The sequence below is a fragment of the Arachis ipaensis genome, chromosome B5 (genome assembly GCF_059453495.1).
Source record: "Arachis ipaensis isolate K30076 ecotype BB chromosome B5, ASM5945349v1, whole genome shotgun sequence".
In the NCBI taxonomy this organism is placed as follows: domain Eukaryota; kingdom Viridiplantae; phylum Streptophyta; class Magnoliopsida; order Fabales; family Fabaceae; genus Arachis; species Arachis ipaensis.
Window position 1 is genome coordinate 158,318,526 of NC_142440.1, and position 23,942 is coordinate 158,342,467.

Consider the following 23,942-nt stretch of genomic DNA (forward strand, 5'->3'; position numbering starts at 1 on the left):
CCTTCCTTAAACAATTTCACCGATTTAAAGGGAGATTAGATGTGATGGAATCGCAATTTGACCAATTCAAAAACCTGTGTCGCTTGCTGCAGGAAATGCTGCAGAAGATCAATGCATGAATGGATTCTATAGAGCAGGACACTCCGATCCATCACAAACAAAATTCTCTGGTGTCGGAAGAATTCCTGCACTGTTTCTTAGAAACACAAGCAGCAAACAAACCACAAAGGCGTGACTAAACTGAAAATATAATTGAAAGATTGAAACATGTCATAAGTGCATTGACAAAGACAATGAATACCAAATCAATTTTGCTACGTAGTTAATAAGGATTCTATCACCTTCTATCAACTCTTATTTATAACTGTGTTTTTAATAAAAATATCTTTATAAATGTGTCTAATAAAAATATCCTTTTTATAACTATGTCTAATAAATGTGTCTTTTTATATATATCAATATTAATTGTAATTAAAATATAATAATTAATTATTATTAATAATAAATTGACAAATAATATATTAATATCCTATTATTTTTCATACCAAATTACAAAGTACTCTTCTTACATTAGGATATACCAGAGGAATTAAACTCCGATGCGAATTTCCGAACAAATTCCATTGAGCTAAGATCCAACTCCATAACATCGATCTTGCCTGAGGGAATCTCCTTAAGTATTGCTTCTTTGACATATTGGGCAGCATTCATATTTCTGACCCCATAATCACATGCACGCCATGCAGAGCAAGAAGACGAGCAGTTTCAGCACCAATACCACTGGTTGCCCCTGTATTAGAATGCCCAACAGCAACCAAAATGCACATTTGAGGTCATTATCTGATGATATAATAGTATAATACTGATAGGAGTAGGCATGAATTGTTGTATAGGCAGTTTTTTTTTTCTCTAATTATTTGCTTTAAATAAGAATCAAATTCTAAATTTTAAGTCATAAAAATTTTAATATCATATCAGAATATAATTTTTGACAAATATTTAAGTTAAACAAATAAATAATTATATCTCTAATAAATATAGAACATAACAAAAAACGTTAAGGAAAACAGAAACCTGTGACAATAGTAGTGGGGCCAGTGGCATCAATGCCATGAGTAACTTGCTCTGCAGTGGAAGATGATGAAAATCCAGATCCTCCTTTTCTGCTCATCAACCACATCCTTCTTTTCTAATTTTCAACTCAAGTCAACTTTCATGTTGCTGCCAACACAATATATAATAATAAAATCGGTTCTGCTACGTTACCAACAACATATCTGCCAACTCTTATTTATAATTGTATTTTATAGAAGTGTGTTTGTGGATGTGTCTAATAAAAATGTCTTTTTTATAGCTATGTTTAATAGAAGTGTCTTTATAGATATATTTTCTCGATGTGTCTCTTTATATATGTATTTAAAATATATTAATTATTAGACACATCCACAAACACACTTTCATAAAACACAATTATAAATAAGAATTGACAGAAGTTGGCAAATAATATATTAGTACCCTATATTTTTCTTAATAAAATATATAACTGGTAGAATGACGTGTCCCATTATGAGTGGTTATACCATTGAATATGATCAATATATCATATTATCATTACATTCTAACAAAAAGTGAAGGCACTCTAAACACGGCTGACAATTCATACCCTATTCACGGATATTCAATCCGGTTCAACTCATTCGGATAAGGTAGGCTACTCGACTCGCTACGAATAGGATAGAGTATGGTCCGAATATGTCCATGGGTAAGGTAGGATACGGGTTTAGGGTGTACCCTACCTTATTTTACTCGCACTTTATATATCACACATAGTTTATAAAAATTAGATATATAGTGAAGGAAATGAGAGTTAAATCTACAATCTCCCTTATGTAATGATTTACAATAAGTGAACAATCACTAATAATTAGATTTAAATTCGCGCGGTGCTCCAAAAAATACAATAATATAAATAAAAGTATTCTTTGGAGTTAAAAAATTTAAGTAATTTAAAATCATTTAATAAAATTCTTTTGATAGAATTATTTAGTCTAATTTTAAAATACATAGTAAATATTATATTATACATAAATATTCTAATGTATTTTCTACAAACCTACTGTATAACGTGTTTCTAAATATTGATTAAGAAATGATTTACGAATATATAGATCTACTTCTTTCATTTTATGATATTTTTTAGTATAAAAGATAACTATTATATAAAATACTCAAATAATGACAAATAAAAAAATAAATTTATTTTTCAATTCTTTTATTTATTTATGAATATACACAAATAAATTTTCAAATTTTATATAATATTATCAGTCCTTACACTCATAAATATAATTGGTTTTCAAATTTTATTAATGATATAAATAATTTCGTAATTTTAAGAAGAAAAATAACACATCACACTTTTTATCCATATATATCAAAATTTCATGTATAACACTTTTATCATAAAGACTAATTCTATAGTGTCTTTTATTTTTTGTGCCTTAGTTGCCAAAATTATTTTATAGGGTAAAAAAATTAAATATTCAATACTTATTAAATATTAACTATTTAATATTTTTTTAACAAATTAGACAATGTTTAGGGTACCATAACAATTACATACCCATCTAATAAAAAAAACCAACCTATCCATATTGAAAAGCAAAATCACTACACACAATAACAAAAAAATTGCATCCACAACAACACCAACAAAATAAACCAGATCCACTGTAACTGAAAACTCATGCTCTAAGTGCAGAGGAGAGTTGAGAGAGAAACGGTTAGGGCATGCAAAAATCAGAAGACGAGAGAATAATGGAATTAATGATGAACCTCAACTGATTCAGTTACACAAAGGTGTTTATATACAGAACTAAAATCAGCAACTAACATCTAACTGTGGTTAGCAAACTCTGGTTAACTTCTAACTCAAGTTAAGCTAATTAACTCTAACTCTTAAATATCTAGCTGCAACAAACTAAGTGAACAAGCAGCTAGTTAATGTGTTTGTTTGGCGTCATTATTTTGATAAAAAAAATTCTTTTTTTATAATGAAAAAAGATTTTTTTTATTTATTTTTTAACGTGTTTGACAAATTTTTAATAGTAAAAGTAAAAGTATTAGAAAAATAAAAAAAAGATCTTTTTTGAGAAGCTGTAATTTACATTTTTTTTAAAAGATTTTTTTTTCTTAAAAAAAGATATTTTTCATCTAATAAATAAACAAAAAAGTACTTTTATATCGTTATACCAAAGCATAATTGATAGATAAAAAGATCTTTTTGCATGAGATACCGAAACATAAAATTATTTTTATTTTTCCATAAGATCTTTTAAAAAAAGATAACTAAAAAAAGATCTTTTCTTAGAAGCTCACTCAAACAAGTTTAATATTTTTTGTAAAGTGAATTATATGATAAAGATGTAAGTTTACAAATTTTTCTTTTAATAGAATGAAAGAGAAATTAATAAAAGTAGGATCCACATTTTGAATAATAATAAAAAATAACTATAAAAAGAATTATATTCTCTATACTACTCAAATCTGTACAGTAAAGTGTCCCTTTAAAGAGCCAATTGAGTTGTTGAGACAAATTTTGAATGACACCAAACAGGAGGACACATGAACTTTACATCGGATAATAGTCTTTGACAACTTCCATCGTCCAAGTCAAAGATGCCAATATCTTGATGTTCGACATCGTCCCATTCTTTGCAATCTTGTAGGTTATCTGTAAAGTAGATTTGATTTCCTTTGGTTTGAATACTTGCAGGCAGCATTTGAACAGAAGAGTTGAATCCAATCATCACTACGTAATTTTCCAAACTACGTAGTCTGCACCATTCTTTTGCATTCTTCTTCAATTCATAGATATCAAATTTGTAAGTACGAGAAAATCCACGACGATAGGTAAAATGTCTCACCAGCATCAATAAACTTCCATTAGCGCGCCCAACCAAATATTTAAGCTGGTAAGGACCCACCGCAGCACCAGAGGGAGGTTTGGCTTCATGAATACCACCTACAGGCCCTGACTTTGTGTTTATATCAAATTCGTATAGCTGGCCACAACCTTCTACTGCATATATCTTCTCTCCAAAAAATATGACATCATCAAACGCCTGTTTTCTAGTTGAAAGATCTAACCATCTCTTATCATTTGGTTTGTAAAAGGCTAATGTACAAAGAAGTCCATATATAGCAACTGCCATAAAATCTTCATTGTCATTGCTAGGACATGAATTTATAATAACCTTCCCAACCCAGATCCTATTTATCATACTGCTCGGGACCCGGTAATTATCCCTATCGTCATCACCCAAATCCCAAATAGTATATTCCTGCGGCCCGTAATCATCCATACGGACATCACCGAAATCCCGAATAGTATATTCAAAGCCACGATTGTTAGGATTGTAGTCAATTATATCCGGAAAAGTTGATATTGGAGGAAGATCTAAAAGGACCTTTGTAAATGCATTTAACATATACATCGAACCCTTGTATATATCTAGGACGATCAACCATCCACCAAAAGAACCACGGATCAATTTGGTCTGCATCTCTGGTAGCTTGAGATAGTGGATCTTGTCTTCATCAAGAGACTGAATATCAAGTGGTACTTCATCAGCAATAGGTAACTGCATGAGATGGTAGATCTCCTCATCTTCATAAATATGAGTACTGGAAGATTCTTCAGGTAACAGCAGCCACAAAATCTCGCTGGAGATCTCTGGAAGTTTCAAGTTCCATTGCTTGCAAACTAAACGAAGTTGGATGAAATCATCGTAAGAATACAAGTGCTCTGCAATTTCCTTCAAGATGTCATAATGAATGTTTGCCCATCCATCAATGTCACCCATATCTCAGGTGAAAAGCAAACTGCAGAACCCAGGGTTTGTTTGCAGTTAGCTGTGTTTGTTACCTCTATATATAGGATTTGTTCGAGTTTCTACGAATATATCTTTTTTTAAATAATTTTTAATCTTTAAAAAAAATTATTTTATATTTAAATATCTGATATAAAAATATATTTTAATTTTTTTTTATTTCGAACCAACAACTTCTTAATTGAGTATGGAGAGACAATGTCATTTGAACTATTACTCATTGATAAAATATTTTAAAAAATATGATTTATAGTTTTTTAAAAAATATTTTTTTATTTTTATTACTAAAATTTTGTTAAATATATTAAAAATAAAAAAATTATTACATTTTTTTTTCTAATAATTGAATAATACCTAAAGAAACTCGGTGCCTTGTTTGTTGCATATCTCTGTTTCTTTTTATTTTGGGTAGACTCTGCCCCGTTTTATTTGACTTTGAATTTCAAAATTTATTGAAAAGATAACTAGTTTTTCTTGGCGACACTGTAAAATCAAATATGACCTTGGAAGTTGGAATCTATCTTATCTATGTGATATTGGAAATTTGGGATCCGTTTCATTAATTATTTATTGTTCAAATTTTTTATTTAGCTTTTCGGGTAACAAAATTTATTGTAGTTAACTTTATTTAACTGATTGTATACAATATTTTATATATTTATTTAATTATATTCGTTGGTTTGAATTACATAATAAATTTAAAATAATAATTATTTTTGGTAATATGAAAATATATAATTAAATATATTTAAAATATTTTGACATTGATTGATCCTATATATGAAAATTAAATCCTATGTTCATTTTGAGGGAATATAAGAAGACTGAATCTGGTTCAAAATTCTTGTTTATTCTTCAAGATAACAAAATTGATATTAGTGAATTTTTGAAATATTGAATATATAAAATATTTAATATACTCATTCAATTATATCTAAATTTTTAAATAATTACTTTTATGATATAAAATACGTAATAAAATATGTGTAAGATATTTTTACATTCATCAATCGTACATGAATATTAAATCTGATAAGATCGGATTAAATCTGATCTATCACTGAAAGATAATATTTCTTCCCTTTTTTAAGGACATTATTAAAAGAAAGTTAAAATGTCCTGATCTAACAAAATTTGATTTAAGCAAATTTACAGATTTATCATTGAAAATCTTATCTTATTAAAGTTTGAAATATGCTTTCAAATTTTTTAAGATACTTATAGATCAGTGAATTTAAAATTAATTTTTTAAAACAAATGATAATGATATGATAATTGTGTAAAGTATTTTATACACTCAAAAAATGTGATAGATTTGAGATATGATTATATCTTAACTTCAATCTTTTTAAAAAAATATATATGATTATTTTATAAATTATCATTTCAACTTAGTTATGATGCATTGTAGTGTTATTTTTTAACTATAACTTATTATTATTATTATTATTATTATTATTATTATTATTTGTTTTCTATGGTGCTGCAGGTTAACGACTAATCCATTGCGGATTTAAGCTTTATTTAAGGGTCGTCGTTGACCAATAGATTACTACATGTACAACGCGGAATTACTTTTTCTGCTTTTGTTTAATGTGAACTAGAAGAATGTTTTTCGTTTAATTTGATGTGATGCTCTCACGTTTGAATATTTTTGTCAAATTTTAACAAAAATCAATACTATTTTGTCGGTCCTAAAATTTTTCAAATGCCAATTTGATATTTATTTCTAAAAAAAATATCACATCACACTTCTTATCCATACATATCAAAGTATCATGTCCATCTTAAAAACTAATTCTACGGTACTTTTATGTTTTGGTGCCTGAGTTGCCAAACTTATTTTATAGAGTAAAAAATTAAATATTCAAAACTTATTAAATATTAACTATTTGTTATTTTTTTAACAAATTAGGTATCATATTTAGGGTACCATAACAATCACCCATCATAAAATACTAATAAAGAAACCAACATAACCATATCGAAAAGCAAAATCACTACACAAAAATAACAAAAAATTGCATCCACAACAGCACCAATAAAAATATCGAAAAATTGCATCCACAGTAACAAAAATCCACAAAATAGATAAACATAGAGTCCACCATATCTTTGTCATAAAAATACCATAGACAAGAAAATGCTTCTCTTCTTCAGTTCTTCGGCAATGCATTCTCACCTTGATATAAACTCCAACATTGGAAGTTCCCTCTGCTGTTTATTTTCTTTTTTTCTTGCCTTTTGCCACCAATATTTAGACAATGCTGTGCTTAAGAATCTGGTTAATTGGACTTGAGAAACTATGTATTCTGCTCGGTCAAATTCATGCTATAATCCCAGAGTTTCTTGGCCAAATCAATATCCCTTCCCTGTGAGCTTGCTTTGGCCACATAACCATCCATAAAAAACTCTCCACTTATTCCACTCACTTGTGGATGCAATGCCAAATAACATATTGTTGCTGCTCCCTAACAGATCAAAACCTTGTTCATGTTTAATTTGTTTTAATCCTTTCTTGGATTCAAATAACACAACAAAGTTCCAATATCTTACCTGCTTAACATTTTTAAGCCCGCATCTCGCGAGCATGTTCATCACACCTGCATGAATCAAACAGAAACATGTCCTTAAAAATTAGAAAGTGACATTATATGCATGAAAAGTGATTGCATAAATGATTAAAAAACTAGGATTAGAGGAGTGAGAGGCTTTTGGAGAAGACAAATGTTTAAGGAAAATGGGAAGTGGAATCCTCCCCATAATAAAATGAAAAGACACCACATCCAACTCAAAACCTTAAGGTAATAATTTAATGGGTCTCTCATCTTATAAACTCCTCACTCTTCCTTGCTTTCTTTGATGTGGGACTAACTTTAATACTCCTCACACTTGCAACATTAATAATGAATATGCAATGTAATTGTTACCATTCACTATGTTGTTATGACGGAAAATATTGGTGACAACTATTCCTGGATGAACGGAATTTGCAGTGATATTCACCCCATCTTCCTGATCAAGATGTCACAGGTAAAAGGACAAAGAATACTAGTTTAATGTTAATTATGGCCATCAATAATAAGAAATAATTTTGCATTCTGGTTTAGTTATGGAGTGCATTCTATTAATTATTTCAGCTGAATATTGTGACTAATATATCACTAAATAAAGGTCAGCATACCTTGAGACGCCGTGCAAGTTCGTTTGCGTGTAAAATGTTAGCTAGTTTTGATTGTCCATATGCAATCCAACTCTTGTAACTGAACCAAAAAATGCAACCATAATGAACTTTAACCTTTATTATTAATTCTACATGCAACAATGGTCTACATGAGATTAAAGTAATTTGACATCCTATGCTTGTAAAATGAATATCATGAACTTAAACACCACTGTTCTATTGAAAACAAATTGTCAGCCTAATTTATCATGAATTCTTTTTGGACAGCATCTTACCTTGATTGATCATTAATTTTATCAAAACGTATTCCTTCGCTATATCTAAAGTATTGGTGACCAGTCGAGGAGACATTAATAATTCTTCCTTCTTTCTTACTTTCATGTACAGTTTTCTTCATTGTATCCAACAAAAGATTTGTTAACAGAAAATGACCTGCTCAATTATGTCAATATGAACAAACAGGATTAAAATGACTACACACACTTCTCTATATCTTATTCCTTCTATTTATACTAACCAAGTAACTAATCAATTCTAACCAATTACTCTTAACTACATCGTAGTACTAAACATATCTAAGATCTGGAAATTTGTAGTTCAATGTTCTACATGCATACCTAGATGGTTTGTCGCGAATTTCTACAAATTGTAGTTCAATGTTATTTTAGAAGCACATGATTTCACTTAAATTATGTAAATTATTTTCATCTCAGTGTAACAAGGGAGTACGAGGGGAGTACATCTTATTTTCCCTAAATATATACTACTACTATATATCTGGTGAAAAATAACATGGCTTGCACACTAACTACTACTATCACATACAAATGCACAATTTGAATTGGTGACGGCACTAACACAAATTGAGCATCATATGAATTCAACAAACATGAATCACAAATCCACGATTCACACACACATATAACATTATTGACCAAATAAATTCACCTAACAACTGTTTTTTATCCGAAATTTAGTGAGAATAATAGTATAATTATTTAGAAATTACATGTAAAAACTTTGGACTAAAATTTGACTTTTATATTTTTTATTTGGTAAAAATTCACATTCATCTATTTTTATTTAAAGTTAATAGTTAATAAGATAAATGATTTGATAGATTCGACTAATTTATTATTTATCAATTATTAACTATTAATTTTACATAAAAATAACTATATAAGTTCTTACTTTTTTATTTCTTAAAAATTTGTGATCATTGATAAAAGAAACCAAAAAATATCACTTAATAAAAAATTACTAAATTTTTTATTCTGTTTTAAAATATATAAAAAATCTACTTTTGTTAATAGATTTTTAAAATATTTTTGTCAGCAATTTAGTTTGAAGATATTTTTTATAATTTACTCTTTATATTTAATTATAAATTTTGATATTTTTTATAATTTACTCTTTATATTTAATTATAAATTTTGATAATGTTAAATTATACGGACGAAATCAAAATAGTACTTCGAACATGTTATAAGTTATAACCATGTGACCATTATTCTTTTTTCCGCAATTTGGTGACAATTACAATTTGACAAATGCTAATACATTATGGGGAAAATAAGAACTACAGTCCTTGAACTCTTTACAATTTGGTGAATTGGGTAAAAGGAAAAAAATGTTTTTAAGTCCATAATTTTAATTGAAGAGTTTTCATTAACCCAACAGATATGATGTGAGGATCATAAGAATATAATAAGATGAGAAAAAGATAAATAAATCACTAATTTTTTAATTTAAAGATACATAAATTTTTGACTAATTAAAAATATAAAAACATCATTAACTTTTTAAAATATAAAACATTTAAATCTCTTCATTCAAAATATATAAAGATAAATTAGTCTTCAAAAAAATTTAGATGTCTCAAATTTTTAAAAACTGAGAGATGTTTTCATATTTTTAATTAATCAAAAATTTGTTTGTCTTGAAAAAATAAAAAATCAAAGACTTATTTATCCTTTCCTCTAATATCATACACTTTTTTAGTTTTTTTAACACAATAAATGCAGAGTATTCAATCACAATGCATCAGACTATCAGAGACAGCAACTTAAAAAGATAAAGTATAACAAATCCCTGTCATCCCAGCAATAAATGCAGAATCATACTACAAAATTCCATCTTCAAATTTCCATCTTCTGTACAACAATTCAATACCTGACCTCCCATAATATTTAGTCTATCGTTAACCTTTTTTTCCTTCTTTTAGCCTCAATATGATGTTCTTAATTATAGACTTCTCAATTCTCATTGCATGAATTCTTTAACTGAAGGAACTAATACATATAATTAGCAAAACTCATCCCCTGAGATAATATACAATATCAATAAAACTGCCATTTCCCAAATCATAGAAGTTGCATCTAAAACATTCTACATAAAAACTACAAGCTCCTCTTTGCCACTTAGTCAGCATTTGCTTCACTTGGTATGGATAAATCAAAGAAAGTTTCATGCTTTTTTAGGATTAGTTTGGCACTTGAAAGGATCTTAATCCAACATGCCGCCGCGGTTTGTCGCCACCCGAACTCATATCTATTGGATTAGTTCTCTTATGCTTTGGCTCCCTTTTGTACAATTGATTCCTCAGCAATTAGAACAATGAATAGGCCCATGAAACCAAAAGGTATTATGACAAACCTCAAAAACAATTGCTCAGTTGTTATGTATGCTCTGGAAAATGCCAATGTCATAAACCATTCGGCCGGCCGATCATCGAGGAGTTGGGACTTAGATCAAAGGATGGATTCATCTTCCCATTATTCCCCAGCAGCTGCCGACAAACCCGTGCCGCCAAGACTGATTGAACATCATTTTCAGTGGGAACCACTTCAGATGTAATGCGTGATGTCATTTGCATTCCTCGAAAAATGTCAACATTTGAGGACTTGGGCAAGCTTCCAAGACCCTCTTGAAAGTAAACTAAGTGATTACTAACTGGAAGGGCACCACTACCGCCATGAAGAGGGGTCGATGCACCAGAAGCAGTCCGAGGGCTAGATATAGGAGAGGGAGACATTCTTCCATTTATGGGCTGTGGGGACCTTGACCTCAAAAGTGGGCTTCCAATCGGAGAGACAGGGCAAGATATATTTCTTGGAATATGGATGTCACTGAAAATCAATGAAATAATTTAATACCATCATCAGCAGCCTTGTGTGTGTGTGTGTATAAGAGAGAGAGAGAGAGAAAGAGAGACCTTGTTTGAGAAATATTTTTCAAAACCCGAGAAGAATTAACAGAAAGTCTATCTGAATCCAAGGGAGAGAGATTCCTTCCTTGACAAATACCCTGAAGAGTTATCACAAATGTATGAAATTTCCATGATCATAAGGCAAAAGACAAAAGCTTGATGAGGATAGGACATAATAATAATGATTATTGCGGGAATTAACTACTGTACCAGAGATTTTGTTGCTTGTGCAATCCCAGAATCAAGGTCTGAAGCTGGAGGGCTGAGAATAGGTCTTTCCAAAGGCGCAGCACATTTTACAAAAGGATGGCCCAATAATTCGCGGGCTGAAGGGCGATTGTGAGGATTTCGTTGAAGACATTTGATGACAAAATCCTTTCCTTCACTCGAAAGATTATCAGGGATGGTAGGAAGTTCCTTGCTATTACCAATCTTAAACATAGCAGCAACCTGTTATGTTAACAAGCAAATACAATAATAAAAAATCAACCATACATATAATAATAAAGTGAAAAGTTACTAAAAGTTCAAATATATTGACATACAGTTACTCACCCCTTCATATTGACTCCAGGGAGGCTTAGTTGTAGCCATTTCCAAAACGGTGCATCCAAGACTCCATATATCCACAGCAAGGTTGTAACCTTTAGAGTTCTTTATAACCTGCATAATAAGAAAGCAAAGATACCGACTCAAAAACAGGACTAATTGAGTCTACAAATAACTAAAGCTTGGAGAAAACGTCAACCTCAGGCGCCATCCAATAAGGGCTTCCCTTGAACGATAATGGACACGATTGCCCTGTTATCTGTGAAATGAAATAGTGAACAGGTTAAACCATGCAACTCCGGTTGTCAAAATAGCAACTATTTTCCTCACATAGCATAAATGAAAAAAAAATGATCTGTTATTGCCTATAAGCTTACATGCTTTGCCATGCCAAAGTCTGCCAACTTGACCCGGCCGTTGGGATCTACCAATATATTTGCTCCTTTAATGTCCCTTTGTGCAAATTCAACAACAGAAAGATTGGGGTTTTAGAAAATACCATTATGCAGACGCAGCAGCAGTACAACTTAAACATAGAAAATGAACAAGTGACTTATTTCACCTGTGGACAGTGTTTGTAGCATGTAAATAAGCAAGCCCTGATAAAATTTGTTGAGTATAACTTCGAATAGCTAGTTCACCGAATTGCCCATACTCTTGAAGAAGTTTATATATGGAGCCTCCTGATACATACTCCAGATATATGTAAAGCTTGTCACCTACCTGTTTAATAGATGATATAGTAGCTTTTATAAGTAGAATACAAAAATAAATACTACAAACAAATTTCTAATACTACGTTGTCAGGTACAGTGGTAAACCACAATTGAAAATTAATCTTGTAACTAGATGATCGTGCATACATTACAAACAGATATTCTGCAGACAAATTCCGAAATAAACCATGATCATTTGCAGGAAGCTAGAATAAAACTCATGATTTAAAAGAAACAGGAAATTGATACTTACTGTTTCAGAACCATAATACTGTACAATATTCGGATGCCGTAAACGGCTTAATAGATTAATTTCCTGCCACAATGATGGAGTTATATTTAGATAGATATATTAAATTTTGAATGTGATATAGTATAAAGTTGTATTGATAATAAGGACTATTCCCTTGGATGGAATTTTGATAGATCTAAAGAGGAATTAGTTTACCTGCATTAATTGCTTAGCACTTTCTTTAGACTTGGCATCATCTGAAAATAGAGTCACCTCTTTCATTGCACACATTTCACCACTTTCCCTACAAGGACCAAACAATATAATCATGCAATTTTTATTACACATGAACGGAACAAAAAATATATGATTTGGTTTAAGATGAAATTAATAACATTGGCACAAAGGACATACTTATTGAAGCCAACATAGACATGTCCGAAGGTGCCTCTGCCTATTAGCTTCCCCTTTTTCCAACGTGAGCCAGGGCTAACTGGATTATCTGCTCTTCCAGGACTTCTAGGCAGAGATGGAGATGTTGCAGTAGAATTTGAATGAGAGAAAGGAGAGGAATTGGTAACTGATAAAGGAGGAAGGGGCAAACGATGACTCTGTTGTTTTCCATCATCAGCCCATCCAGACTGTGATTCAGTGGGTGTTCCCCCAGCCCTGGGATGAATAGGTGTGACGGCTCCACTCTGAACTCTTGAGCTTGGACCTGGACTAGTCATTCTAGGACTTGGTACGGGTGAATACTCAGGGCTACCCCTACTTGGTTGCCAAAATAACTGTCCTGACATGTCCCCTCCCATTGAATTATGGCCAGAATTATGACCAGAACCTGGACTGGAGCAGTGTCCCGATCCAAGGAAATTGACATCTGAACATGTCTTTCCAGCCCAAAAAGCAGAGTTCAACACCTGTTCGGTGGCAAATGCTCTCAATGGACTTCTAGATGGACTCGACCTGGAACTGTCGGGAGCACTACAGAAAGCACCGTGAGGAGGAATCTGCAGATTTGGAACATGGTTGCTTAATGGCCTCCGTTTTGGTGAAGTAGAAGTCATATGATTACCAAGAATGTTTGCTGGTGTTTTGGTTTCTTTTGAATTTACTTGGCAAACAGTAGATTGATCCTTGAGCATCAGGCTTCAAAAACAGACCAGCATGTACAATGACTGTAAAAAGCTATTTCTAGTGACAATAATTAAAAAATAACATAGGCATGTATATGTAGCAAAGTATGAATACTAGAAGCACAATATAATGAATGCTTGTGGAGTATACCTGGAAGGACTGCCCGCAGCGGTTCTAGTCCCGGTCTCAGAATCAGTTGCTAGAGGACTACGATTTCGCGAGTCTGTTGGTTCATCACTATCAGCAGAGCTCTCACTAGAGACTGAAGCAGGCCCCAGATCTCCGTCCAAATCTGCAAGGTTCAGCCTACGACGCATGCATGCAGGTTTTGGTAGGGGCAGAAACAATGATGGCTTGGACCCCTTTTCTGTTTTTGATTTTGATAATATGCTAATTTCAGAATCTGCCCGGCTAACATTTGATGGATGCAAGCTAGGAAGTGGTAGTGGCTGAGAAAGAGGCCTTTCAGCAAAACTTTGGCATCTTCCGACTTTTGAAGGTGAAGGAGATCTTGATCCAACAGGAGACTGACCCCCCTTTTCAGAGATGGAGTCATCACAATGTTTACGAGATCCTCCAGATCTAGAGCCTGGTTTACCTTCAGATGGGGATTTAAATTTTCGTTGTAATGAGTCAATAAAACTTTCCTTACCTGTTTTCTTCTTGGTCTCTTTTGATGACTTCCACCATGAAGGCATATTTCTACTTAGTATGTTGCAATGTAGCAAACAGGTTTCTTAAGCAAGTCTATTGTGTCACATCATTAGATGAAGTTAGGAATCTTATGCCCCTACCATAACAGTTTCCCAATAGAAGGTTCCAAAAGCTTAGTTTAGAGTGAATTAACAACTGCAAATAGATTCAAGGAAACCTGCAGCAAATAAGCATGCATTTCAAAATCCAATTACTAGAGGGGGAAAAAACATAAACTAAATAACATGTTCTTGATTATTCTATACATGCATAACTGGTCCTAGGTTATCAGAACCACACCAGTCCAGTGTTTATACACTGAGACTTAATCCATAACATCTAGCCTTGCTAATCCATATAAAGTGTAACCTAAATAAGTGTGTCAACCCCTACCATCTCAATCTTAGATGTAGATTCTGAAATTACCCCAAAACATGGAAGACCTATTAAGTCAGAAGCATTGACTACTTTGCATCGGTTAAAATTCTCCACATGCCAACTTAATAAGAAAATAAAAATAAAATAAAAAGGTTCTATCACAAAAATGGAAGAAACTAAAGGCTACACAAATTTTACTCAGATGTCAAAAGTAGAAACCAAACTCTCAATCAAACTAATCTTCACACATATTTTGCATGTACTTCAATACCCATATTCCCATTCCCCCTCCCCCCCAAAAAAAAAACCAACAAACCAAACTAAAAACTAGAACTTTCAAATTCAGTCACTTGAACTACCCAAAGTTCTCTGAGAACCACACTGTTAAAAACATTAAGCACAAACAGAACACAGATCCACCAATACACTTCATTGAGCAGAGACAAAAATAGTTAAATCATCTAACTTAGTTGATCATTCACCGAAATTAAAAACAAAAAGAGAGACCCAAAATGACATAAAGGTAGAAGCTTACTTCAAATTGCTCACCCCCACTGTATGATGTTCAGCTCAAATCTGAGTAAGCAGAAAAAAAAATTGCAAAAAAAAAAAAAACCTGCGTTTGTGAAGCAGTTGAAGATAGAAGCCAGAAGAAGAAAACACACAAAACCCAAAATGGAGAAAGGGTTTTGTTGTGGAGAGTGAAGACTTCGGAAATTGGAAGACAGTGAAAGAGATCGCGTACGGAAAAGAGAGAGAGAGAAAGAGAGTGTTTTTTTTCCTCTTCGCTAAGACATGGAGTCTCCGAGCGTTGATTCTTAATTAAAAAAAGAAAATTTTTGTGACAATGAAATGATTAATTAAGAGGAACAAATTATTGCATTTTCCCCCTTTCTTAGTAATCCCTAATTATTACATCCCACCTCAAATATATTTTATTTGAAAATTTATTTTAAAGTATGCTAGTTTTCTTTACTTTAATTTGTTTATTACATTACATCAACTTTAATCTGTACTAGACTACTAGCATCTAAACAGGTCATTTTTATTTTTTATATAAAACAATTAATACAAAAATAATTATGATTTAATAGTTTAAAAATTTTTAAAAATATATATCAGTTAAAGGTACTAAATTTGAATATTTATAATAACTATTGTTGAATTATTAATATTTAGCCGGTAAGTACTAAGATTAGTTAGTTCAAAAGCATCTCCTTCAAAAAAAATTATGTGTCCAAATATGAATTTAATCATCAAAGTCAACATTATTTGACATCCCATAGAATAATACCATAGAAAAAGAAAATTATACTTTAACCACAATTTTGGACCTTGAGTTTTTTACTTTTTTATATGCAACTATGATAAAATTGGAACAAAATATTTGCCAGATATATTTATCAATCTAAATATCATTATATATATGTTAGTATATCTAATTTTATTATTAATTTATATTTTTAAAATAAATTTAAAAATAAATTATATTATTTACTAATTCAAAAAATATTTTAAATAATGTATATAATAATAAAAAAATTTAAAAAATTTAAAAATATAACTTGTGCTTTAAAAAAATATAAAGATATTATTAAATTTGTCTAACAAATACTTTATATATTCTCATATCTTACGAAAAAATTAAAATTAGTGTACTTATATATCTTGCATCATATCGTGTCCTTTGTATATGATTTGTAGATCATATTCAAAAATAATAATAATAATAATAATAATAATAATAATAATAATAATAATAAAAAAGACTATACATATCGATCTTACATGCATCATAAGAAATTATTTGAAATTTTAAACCGCCTATAAAATTAAATATCTTTTTAGAATTCTGCTAGGGAGTTAACGGAGTATTTATACAATGTGTACAATAGACTATTTATTTGACCTAATATGAGTTAAAAATGAACATTCAGAATAAAATATTACTAATTTCTCAAACACAATACATACATACTATACAGAATAACCATTCAGGTACTAAAAATAATAAACATCTGATATTTTACTGAATCGAATATCTTTATACCCCATTATACACATTGTACAGATATTTCATTGGCTCCATATACTTCCTCATCCTTTTATTATCGTAGGAATATAAAAACTATGCAAACCCTGACCTTAATTTCCTACAAAATTGGCTTCCTAAAAATCGTAACTCAAACTCTATATATATATGATTTCAAGGATTTTTTGAAGCTTCAAAAAATTATCGTTCCAAGAAGTAAATTGAGAGTGCTTGCTTGAAAAACTTGCGTACATGCATGCACTATACATTTGAATAGAAGCTCCGGAAATCAAAGTATATGAATGGGGTATGATTTCTGAGTGTGTATATGGATGTTACACAATCAATGAAAGGTACTTATTATTAAATTGAGTGTGTATATATATAGGTCCATAATAGCGCCACTATTAAGTGGCGGGCAAATCATGCAAGAAAGTATCACAATGTGTTCCATCCATAATCCATTTAAGGTTATTGTGTTTCCAATATTTGCGTGCAAGCAATCTTACATGCTCATAGTACATGATGATGATATCATATCATATTATCTTACATCATGTTTGCTTCCATTTCAATTGAAGCTGTCAAATTAATTCATGTCTATATTAGATGTAAAATAAACTATACTTAGGGCAGTCAAAATGGACTAAATTTATTAGGCTAACCTGTTTACTCATTTAAATGGGTAGATTTTGTCTCTAAAATTAAGTCCGTTTAAATTTTGGGCTAAACGAGATGAACCCGATTAATTCGAAAAAAATGACGGGTTAAACGGACTAACTTGCGGGGTAAACGGATGACCCGTTTATTTTCTTTTTTATTTAAAAAAAAAAACAGTACTTTTAGCTGATATTTCTTCCGACCCGAAATCCGACCCATCAACTAAAAAAAATATTATTTTAAAAGATTTTTGACTTAAAAGTGATTTTTTTGTCAAAATATTTTTCAAAAAATAAAATTAAATGATAAACAGACTGGCCCGTTTAACCTATCGGAATAACCATAAACGATATAGACTAAAAAAATTTGGCCCGCAAATAAAATTGACTTAAACGGACCAACTCATTTAATCCACGAGTTTAACAGACCAGATCTAAATGGACCAAACTAACCCGTTTGACCGTCCTAACTATACTTATTAATTCCTTCCTTTAACATAACAGCCAAAAGCGCTCAATATCTTATGATAATAAATACTAAAGAGCAAAGAAAATTGTAGAGCAATAATTCAAGAGATTTACAATTAGAAGAGAACATTGGAACTTCAATTCAATTTAGATTTTAAAAAAATGTTATAGAAAGACATGGTGATGTTAGATGATGTGGTGGTGAGACATGCGAGCTTGGAAGGTGGGAAACATATAATAATAGTGGATGAAATATGAAATAATGTTATATCTATGCAATGTACATCTTTTTTTTGTGTCTTTTACTTTTGTTATTAAAAATAATCGATAAGAAGTAAGGGGGGAAAAAAGATAAAATGATTGTAGACATAATAATAAACATTAAACAAGGATGATGCAAGGCATAGTTATATATGGTTAGATAAGAAGAATTTGACGGTGAAAAGGAAAACAAAATAATAGGAAGAGCATCTTATATTATGATGCTGCAAATGTGAAGGGAGATGAATCAATGGAGCAATTATGGCCATGGCCATTGTCGCACGTGCCATGGTCCCACATGCGGCTTCCTACACATAACCATGCACGTGTCACCTTTTAAGGCCCAAACTCAATGTCCCTTGTCATTTAAAGAGATAAATCCTAAGTGGTGTCTGATATTTACAACATATATTGATTTGTCTCTAACTTTTTAATTGCACTACTTATATTTTTGAAATTAAATAAAATGTAACTATGTGATTTTTTTGTCTATTTTCCAATCAAATTGTTTATCGCTGAGAGTGACATGACAAATGATTGCCACGGTAAATAATTTAAAATATTCTCCTATTAATTTTGACACTAAATCCATAATAAAACGACATTATTTTAATTATGAGAGAGTTAAAACATTCAAATTCTCATAGTAATAAAGAGGTCATTTCGTCTTTTTCATCTTCTTCAAACATAAATCACGTTGCTCAAAATCTTGACATTCGCGAATCATCATGAAAATTGTTGTGGTGAAGCGATTTGGAGTTCGTCGAAACCTTGGTCGTTATTGACTCGAAATCATTGAAGGAAGGAGCAAGGCTTCTTCGAGAAACTCCTGACACAGAAATAGGTGTGCAGTAGATAATTTTTTTTTTTCATTTTTTACGGTGTTGTGGTATGCATCATTGTGGATTCTACATTTAAATTTTGTGTAGGTTGATGAAAAATCATTGAAACTAGATTATTAGTTAGGGTTTTTTTGTCTATTTTGACTTGGCGTCTTTGTCATTGATTGAATAGAATTTCAGTCACCTTCATTTGAAGGGACTACTACTGCAATTAAAGTTAAAAAGGGAATAAGGAACCAAATTAGATTACACAGTTTCAATTGCTACCTCATATAACCGTTAGACACTCCAGGGTATCTAGTCAGTGCCAGATCACTCTCGCACGACAAGACCTAAAATAGGCAAGAAACCACCTAGATGCATTTTATTCAACTCAAGAATATAAGTAGTACAATTGAAAAGTCAAGGATCAAATGAGTGCATTTCGTAAATCTTAGGGATCACTTTAGAATTTAACTTTCATTTAAAAGCGGTTATAAGATATGTTTTACAACAAGTGTATCGAGATTTAAAATTTAGCTATGTCAAGTAATGAATAAAATTTTTAAATATTATATGTATCATGTATGAATATGATATGAGTGAATTTATAATGCTTAAAATTAAAAGTTATTCAACCCATTTGACAAAAAAAAATGACCAAAAAAAAATCACTGCTCTTATCATTTTTCTTACTAATTAAAAAAATCTAAAATAAAAAAATTAGTAAAACAGAAAAATAAAATTTTAATTATCATTTAATATATAATTTATATCATATATAAAATTTATTATTTTAATTTAAAAATAATTAAATATTTATCTTTTTATTTTATCAAATTTTTCCCATTAAAAAATTTGATTCATTTAAATATATACACAATGCTTTTATGCTTTTACATGAAGGAAAAAAAATCGAATGATAAGCTTGATTTGTCTTATTTTTATTATTTTTTGTTTTCACAACTATGTGAAAGTGAAAAATAAAAATAGAAAATGGATAATTATTTAAAAAAAAAACCTTTCAAACAATTTCAAAATAAGAAACACTGCTAATCAAATCTCAATCTTGGTTTATTAAAAAAAAGAGTAAAATAAAATAAAAAAAAGGGAATAAATATATAAAAATGTTAAAATCAATTGAATTTAAATTAAATTTCCGTCAAGTTTCAAGCATAATAAGAAGTAAGAACTAAGAAGAGGGTATGAACTGATTTCAAGTGCAAAATGTGATCATCAGCTTTTATGCATATAGCATTTCCCTTCAAACTTGAGATTTCATTGCAATGATGCATCACATGCCAAGTTTTAGACATGATCAATAATCTTAACTGAAAAGTCAAACATATGTATATTCTGTTCGAGTTAAGACTCAAAATAATATTAATAGTATGCACTAAAATAATTTTTGAAATTTTGATGGCATAAATTAAACAAGAATACACCATGTTATTCCTTAATGACGTGATGAATTATTTGATGAAAAAAAACTACGAAATTAATATAGTACATTTTTGCTCGGTACAATTTAAATTTGCAGACACTATTTTAGTACATACACCCAATCTTAAAAACCATTCTAAAGACTTACTTTTTTTTCTTCACATACTCTTAATATGACGATAACAAAATGGTACTTGATCTTTGTTATTGACACGTCACTCCTAAATTTTAATTCCAGGTAACTCAATCAACTATTAGTCATTTTGTCAAATTTTAAAATCTTTTGGGATCATTTTGTCAATAATAAAGATCAAATACCATTTTGTCAACATCAAAATCTTTCGAGTACCGATTTAGTATTTACCTCGTAATAAGAAAAAGGATAGGGTATACAAGTGATTTTACTGTTGTATAAATGTCTACAAGAAGATTGATTCTATGGAGAATATATATATATATAATTGATGGTGATAATCTATCTTATGAGAGTCAAACCAATAGCAGTGACAATGAGAGTGGAAGGAAGACCAAACTTGAGATGGTTCCAGAAGGTTAAGGTGTAAGCAAGATTTGGTGCTCTACGAGCTTGTTCACACACTATCAAGTTTGCAGCTGATCCCAACAGTGAGAGGTTCCCTGCAATGGTGCTTACCCATGCCAATATCAGCCATGCTTTCTTCTCATCTTTTGCTGATATTGCTGCTGCTGATGCTGCTACTCTCCCTCCAAGCAACAGAACTATATATAACAATCAAAAGAAGAGTTATTATGAAATTAGCTAGAAGAAGAGTCATAGAATTATGAGTTAATTACCTGTTGGAACATTTGAAGCCAAATTTGAAAGGACTAGTATAACAAGTGCAAGTACTACTATGCCAGTGGCATGATCTACATGGGAATATGGCTCCATCAATTCCCACATAGCACTTGGAATTCCAGTTTTGTTGAACCCATCTACTGTGATAAACATTCCACAAAAGAATATCAAAAGTGAATAGGAAACCTGTTCCAACAAGAGAGTAAAACATTCTTAGAGACCATACAATGTTCTCACAGAAAACATAATAAAAAAAAATGAATAAAAAGTTCAAATTAGATAAGTCAACTATGAGTCAACCATTACTGTTTTACTGATGTGTCATATTATGTGACACATCAGCATGCCACGAACTCGGTTCGGGATTAAAAACTTGAAAAATACTAAAAACGGTAAAATCTTATATTCTTTTTACTTTTTGATTTGTCTTCTGTTTGCGAAATTTTGAAAACGGAAAATATTGAAAATGAAAAATGTGAATGCAAATCAAACGCAGTGAAATCGTTTATATAGTTTATATAGGTTTTACCTTCTCTAAGCATGGCCTAGCATCTTTGAAATCAAGAACAACCAGGGCTAGTGCAGCTGTGATTGCAGTCCAAGACATATTCAAACCTAAAAGCATTGCAATCAACATCCCTAAAGTGATCATATAAACACAACATTTCCACAAAACCCTTTTCCACTTCTCATCCAAAAAGTCCATTCTTCCTTCTGCAAAGTGCATAACAAAACTATTTGATTCTGCTGCAACAACCTTGACATGATTATGATCCTCCCTTGTCTTCTCAGCCACTTCATTCGCTGCCTCCTTCGACGCATTCGAGTTCCTCGAGGAATCCACAATGCTACTAGGAACCCTGTAAATTTCGCCTTCATTCGGAGATGCCCGGTTTCTCAAGGTCTGAACTTGAGGAGAGTTTTGAATGCTAACATTGTCCAGACACATATTCCACTCTTGTGAATTCATGGAAGTAAAATGAGACATTGTAGCCGGCGAAAACTGATGAGAATTAACCTCCTCCTCTGCTACAACCTCTGCTTTTGGATCCTCCTCATCTTTGTGAACAGACAACAACTTCCAATACATCAATATAAGAATTGAAGCATTCACCACAACCCCAAGAAGCATAGCTGGAAGAACACCAACTAGAAACTCTCCAAATGGAATCTTACTCTGAACAGCAATAACAAGATTCTGAGGATTCCCAATTGGAGTTGCTGAGGAACCAATGTTAGCACTTGAAGCAAGTGCAAGAAGAAAAGGGTGTGGTGGCAAATTATGCTGCCTTGCAATTTTCAATATGAATTCAGTCAAAACAACACAAGAAGTGTCATTGGTGAAAAGAGCACTTGAAATTGCAGAAATCAAACAGATTCTACAAAGCAAATCTTTTGGGCCTTTACTCTTCCAAGATAGCAATTTTCCCAAGTACTTGAACATGTCTGCTCTTTCAAGATACACACTCACAACCATTGTTCCAAAAAGAAGGCCAAGAATTGGAAGATCAATTGCGGCGTAGGCTTGATCCGGCGAAAGAACTCGAAATATGACCATAAGCATTGCACCAAGCAATGATCCTGCTGTTCTTCCAATTGGTAGAAAAGGAACAGCTGGGAACACTGCTAATACCCAGAAAATTGCAAAGGCTAGTGAGCCTAACACAACTTTTGGAATAGAAGCTAGTGCCATTTTTTTCTTCTCTTTTTTTGTGGCTAAAGAAGTAAGAATCAATTCCAAAACCAAAAGGGGTTTGATCAAATTTCCTCAACTGTTGAAAAGGCAATTGAATAGTTAGATTGCATGAACATATCTCAAGTTCACTGTTTTCATACAAAGTCAACTGATTTTGTTGACCCTAGATAAAAACACCATAGATCTATGTATGAGTTTTTCAAAGATTATAATAACACCATTTTTTTTCCATGAATTCAAACTTATTCAACTCTGTCAATATTGAATAATAGTATCAAAATTAGAAGCGAAGACATGCATAAAATCTTACACAAAACATGTAATAAAACAACATGCAACAAACAACTTAGATAGTTGATCTTGTATGTACTTACCTCAAAAGGGAAAATGGTGAAAATCCAAAAGCTGCTTTCCTGCTGAACGGCCACATCCTTCTTGATTGATTGTTTACGTTCTTTCTCAAGTCAATTTCTCAAGTCAAGTTCTTGTATGTTTCATGGCTCAATTCAAAAAACCCATATATGCTGTCTTTGGATTGGTTTGTATCAATCAAATATTCACGAAAAGCTAGCAACCTTTTTGGAAGAGTGTCCTTTATGGTTATGAGTGGATTGAGATTGAGAAAAATAAATAAATAAATGCCAAAATAAAAATGGTGGTGGTGAAAATTGGAGAGGAGTTTGGTGCATCACTCTGAGCCTGAAACTTTTGAAGACACGTCATAGCCACATGGTGAATGATATATGGATCATTATT

The 23,942-nt window shown here is 31.3% G+C and overlaps 4 protein-coding genes across 7 annotated transcripts; all 4 read right to left on the reverse strand.

Moving 5' to 3' along the window:
- Window positions 1–3,566: 3,566 nt before the first annotated feature.
- On the reverse strand, window positions 3,567–4,865 carry LOC107641530 (F-box protein SKIP23-like). The gene has a single exon (XM_016345016.1). It carries the CDS (start codon window positions 4,863–4,865, stop codon window positions 3,567–3,569), a length of 1,299 nt encoding a protein of 432 aa, XP_016200502.1.
- A 2,330-nt stretch (window positions 4,866–7,195) lies between these two features.
- Window positions 7,196–9,004, reverse strand: LOC107641531 (short-chain dehydrogenase TIC 32, chloroplastic-like). Its single transcript, XM_016345017.3, has 7 exons — window positions 8,966–9,004; window positions 8,694–8,715; window positions 8,352–8,508; window positions 8,077–8,155; window positions 7,823–7,907; window positions 7,449–7,495; window positions 7,196–7,363 (listed from the first exon to the last, which is right to left on the reverse strand). The coding sequence occupies exons 1-7, from the start codon at window positions 9,002–9,004 to the stop codon at window positions 7,196–7,198; spliced, it is 597 nt and encodes a 198-aa protein (XP_016200503.1).
- Window positions 9,005–10,157: 1,153 nt separating this feature from the next.
- On the reverse strand, window positions 10,158–15,915 carry LOC107644859 (mitogen-activated protein kinase kinase kinase YODA). Of its 4 annotated transcripts, none has more exons than XM_088486375.1 (12): window positions 15,606–15,915; window positions 14,069–14,789; window positions 13,196–13,930; window positions 12,998–13,085; window positions 12,803–12,865; window positions 12,396–12,556; window positions 12,211–12,286; window positions 12,033–12,092; window positions 11,840–11,947; window positions 11,495–11,734; window positions 11,291–11,382; window positions 10,158–11,204 (listed from the first exon to the last, which is right to left on the reverse strand). In XM_088486375.1, the coding sequence occupies exons 2-12, from the start codon at window positions 14,614–14,616 to the stop codon at window positions 10,781–10,783; spliced, it is 2,595 nt and encodes an 864-aa protein (XP_088342501.1). In that variant the 5' UTR covers window positions 14,617–14,789; window positions 15,606–15,915; the 3' UTR covers window positions 10,158–10,780. The 4 variants fall into 4 exon arrangements, with proteins under 4 accessions (XP_088342501.1, XP_088342500.1, XP_088342502.1 ...); XM_088486374.1 differs by having other exon boundaries at window positions 15,525–15,839; XM_088486376.1 differs by having other exon boundaries at window positions 12,396–12,552; window positions 12,799–12,865; window positions 15,525–15,839.
- A 4,764-nt stretch (window positions 15,916–20,679) lies between these two features.
- Window positions 20,680–23,868, reverse strand: LOC107644860 (Divalent ion symporter). Its single transcript, XM_088489160.1, has 4 exons — window positions 23,561–23,868; window positions 22,020–23,262; window positions 21,487–21,676; window positions 20,680–21,411 (listed from the first exon to the last, which is right to left on the reverse strand). The coding sequence occupies exons 2-4, from the start codon at window positions 23,181–23,183 to the stop codon at window positions 21,149–21,151; spliced, it is 1,617 nt and encodes a 538-aa protein (XP_088345286.1). The 5' UTR covers window positions 23,184–23,262; window positions 23,561–23,868; the 3' UTR covers window positions 20,680–21,148.
- Window positions 23,869–23,942: the final 74 nt, after the last annotated feature.

Excerpts from the sequence above, each read along its gene's own strand:
- LOC107641530 (XM_016345016.1), bottom strand. The coding sequence starts at position 4,865 with ATGGGTGACATTGATGGATGGGCAAACATTCATTATGACATCTTGAAG.
- LOC107641531 (XM_016345017.3), bottom strand. The coding sequence starts at position 9,004 with ATGTTATATGTGTGTGTGAATCGTGGATTTGTGATTCAT. Across the intron at positions 8,156-8,351 it reads AAAATTAATGATCAATCAAG|TTACAAGAGTTGGATTGCAT; the intron begins GTAAGATGCTGT and ends TTTTTGGTTCAG. Across the intron at positions 7,908-8,076 it reads AACTTGCACGGCGTCTCAAG|GAAGATGGGGTGAATATCAC; the intron begins GTATGCTGACCT and ends CATCTTGATCAG.
- LOC107644859 (XM_088486375.1), bottom strand. The coding sequence starts at position 14,616 with ATGCCTTCATGGTGGAAGTCATCAAAAGAGACCAAGAAGAAAACAGGT. Across the intron at positions 12,287-12,395 it reads GCTACAAACACTGTCCACAG|GGACATTAAAGGAGCAAATA; the intron begins GTGAAATAAGTC and ends ATTTGCACAAAG. Across the intron at positions 12,093-12,210 it reads ACTTTGGCATGGCAAAGCAT|ATAACAGGGCAATCGTGTCC; the intron begins GTAAGCTTATAG and ends TTCATTTCACAG.
- LOC107644860 (XM_088489160.1), bottom strand. The coding sequence starts at position 23,183 with ATGGCACTAGCTTCTATTCCAAAAGTTGTGTTAGGCTCACTAGCCTTT. Across the intron at positions 21,677-22,019 it reads CTAGGCCATGCTTAGAGAAG|GTTTCCTATTCACTTTTGAT; the intron begins GTAAAACCTATA and ends TTGTTGGAACAG. Across the intron at positions 21,412-21,486 it reads GGCTTCAAATGTTCCAACAG|TTCTGTTGCTTGGAGGGAGA; the intron begins GTAATTAACTCA and ends TGTTATATATAG.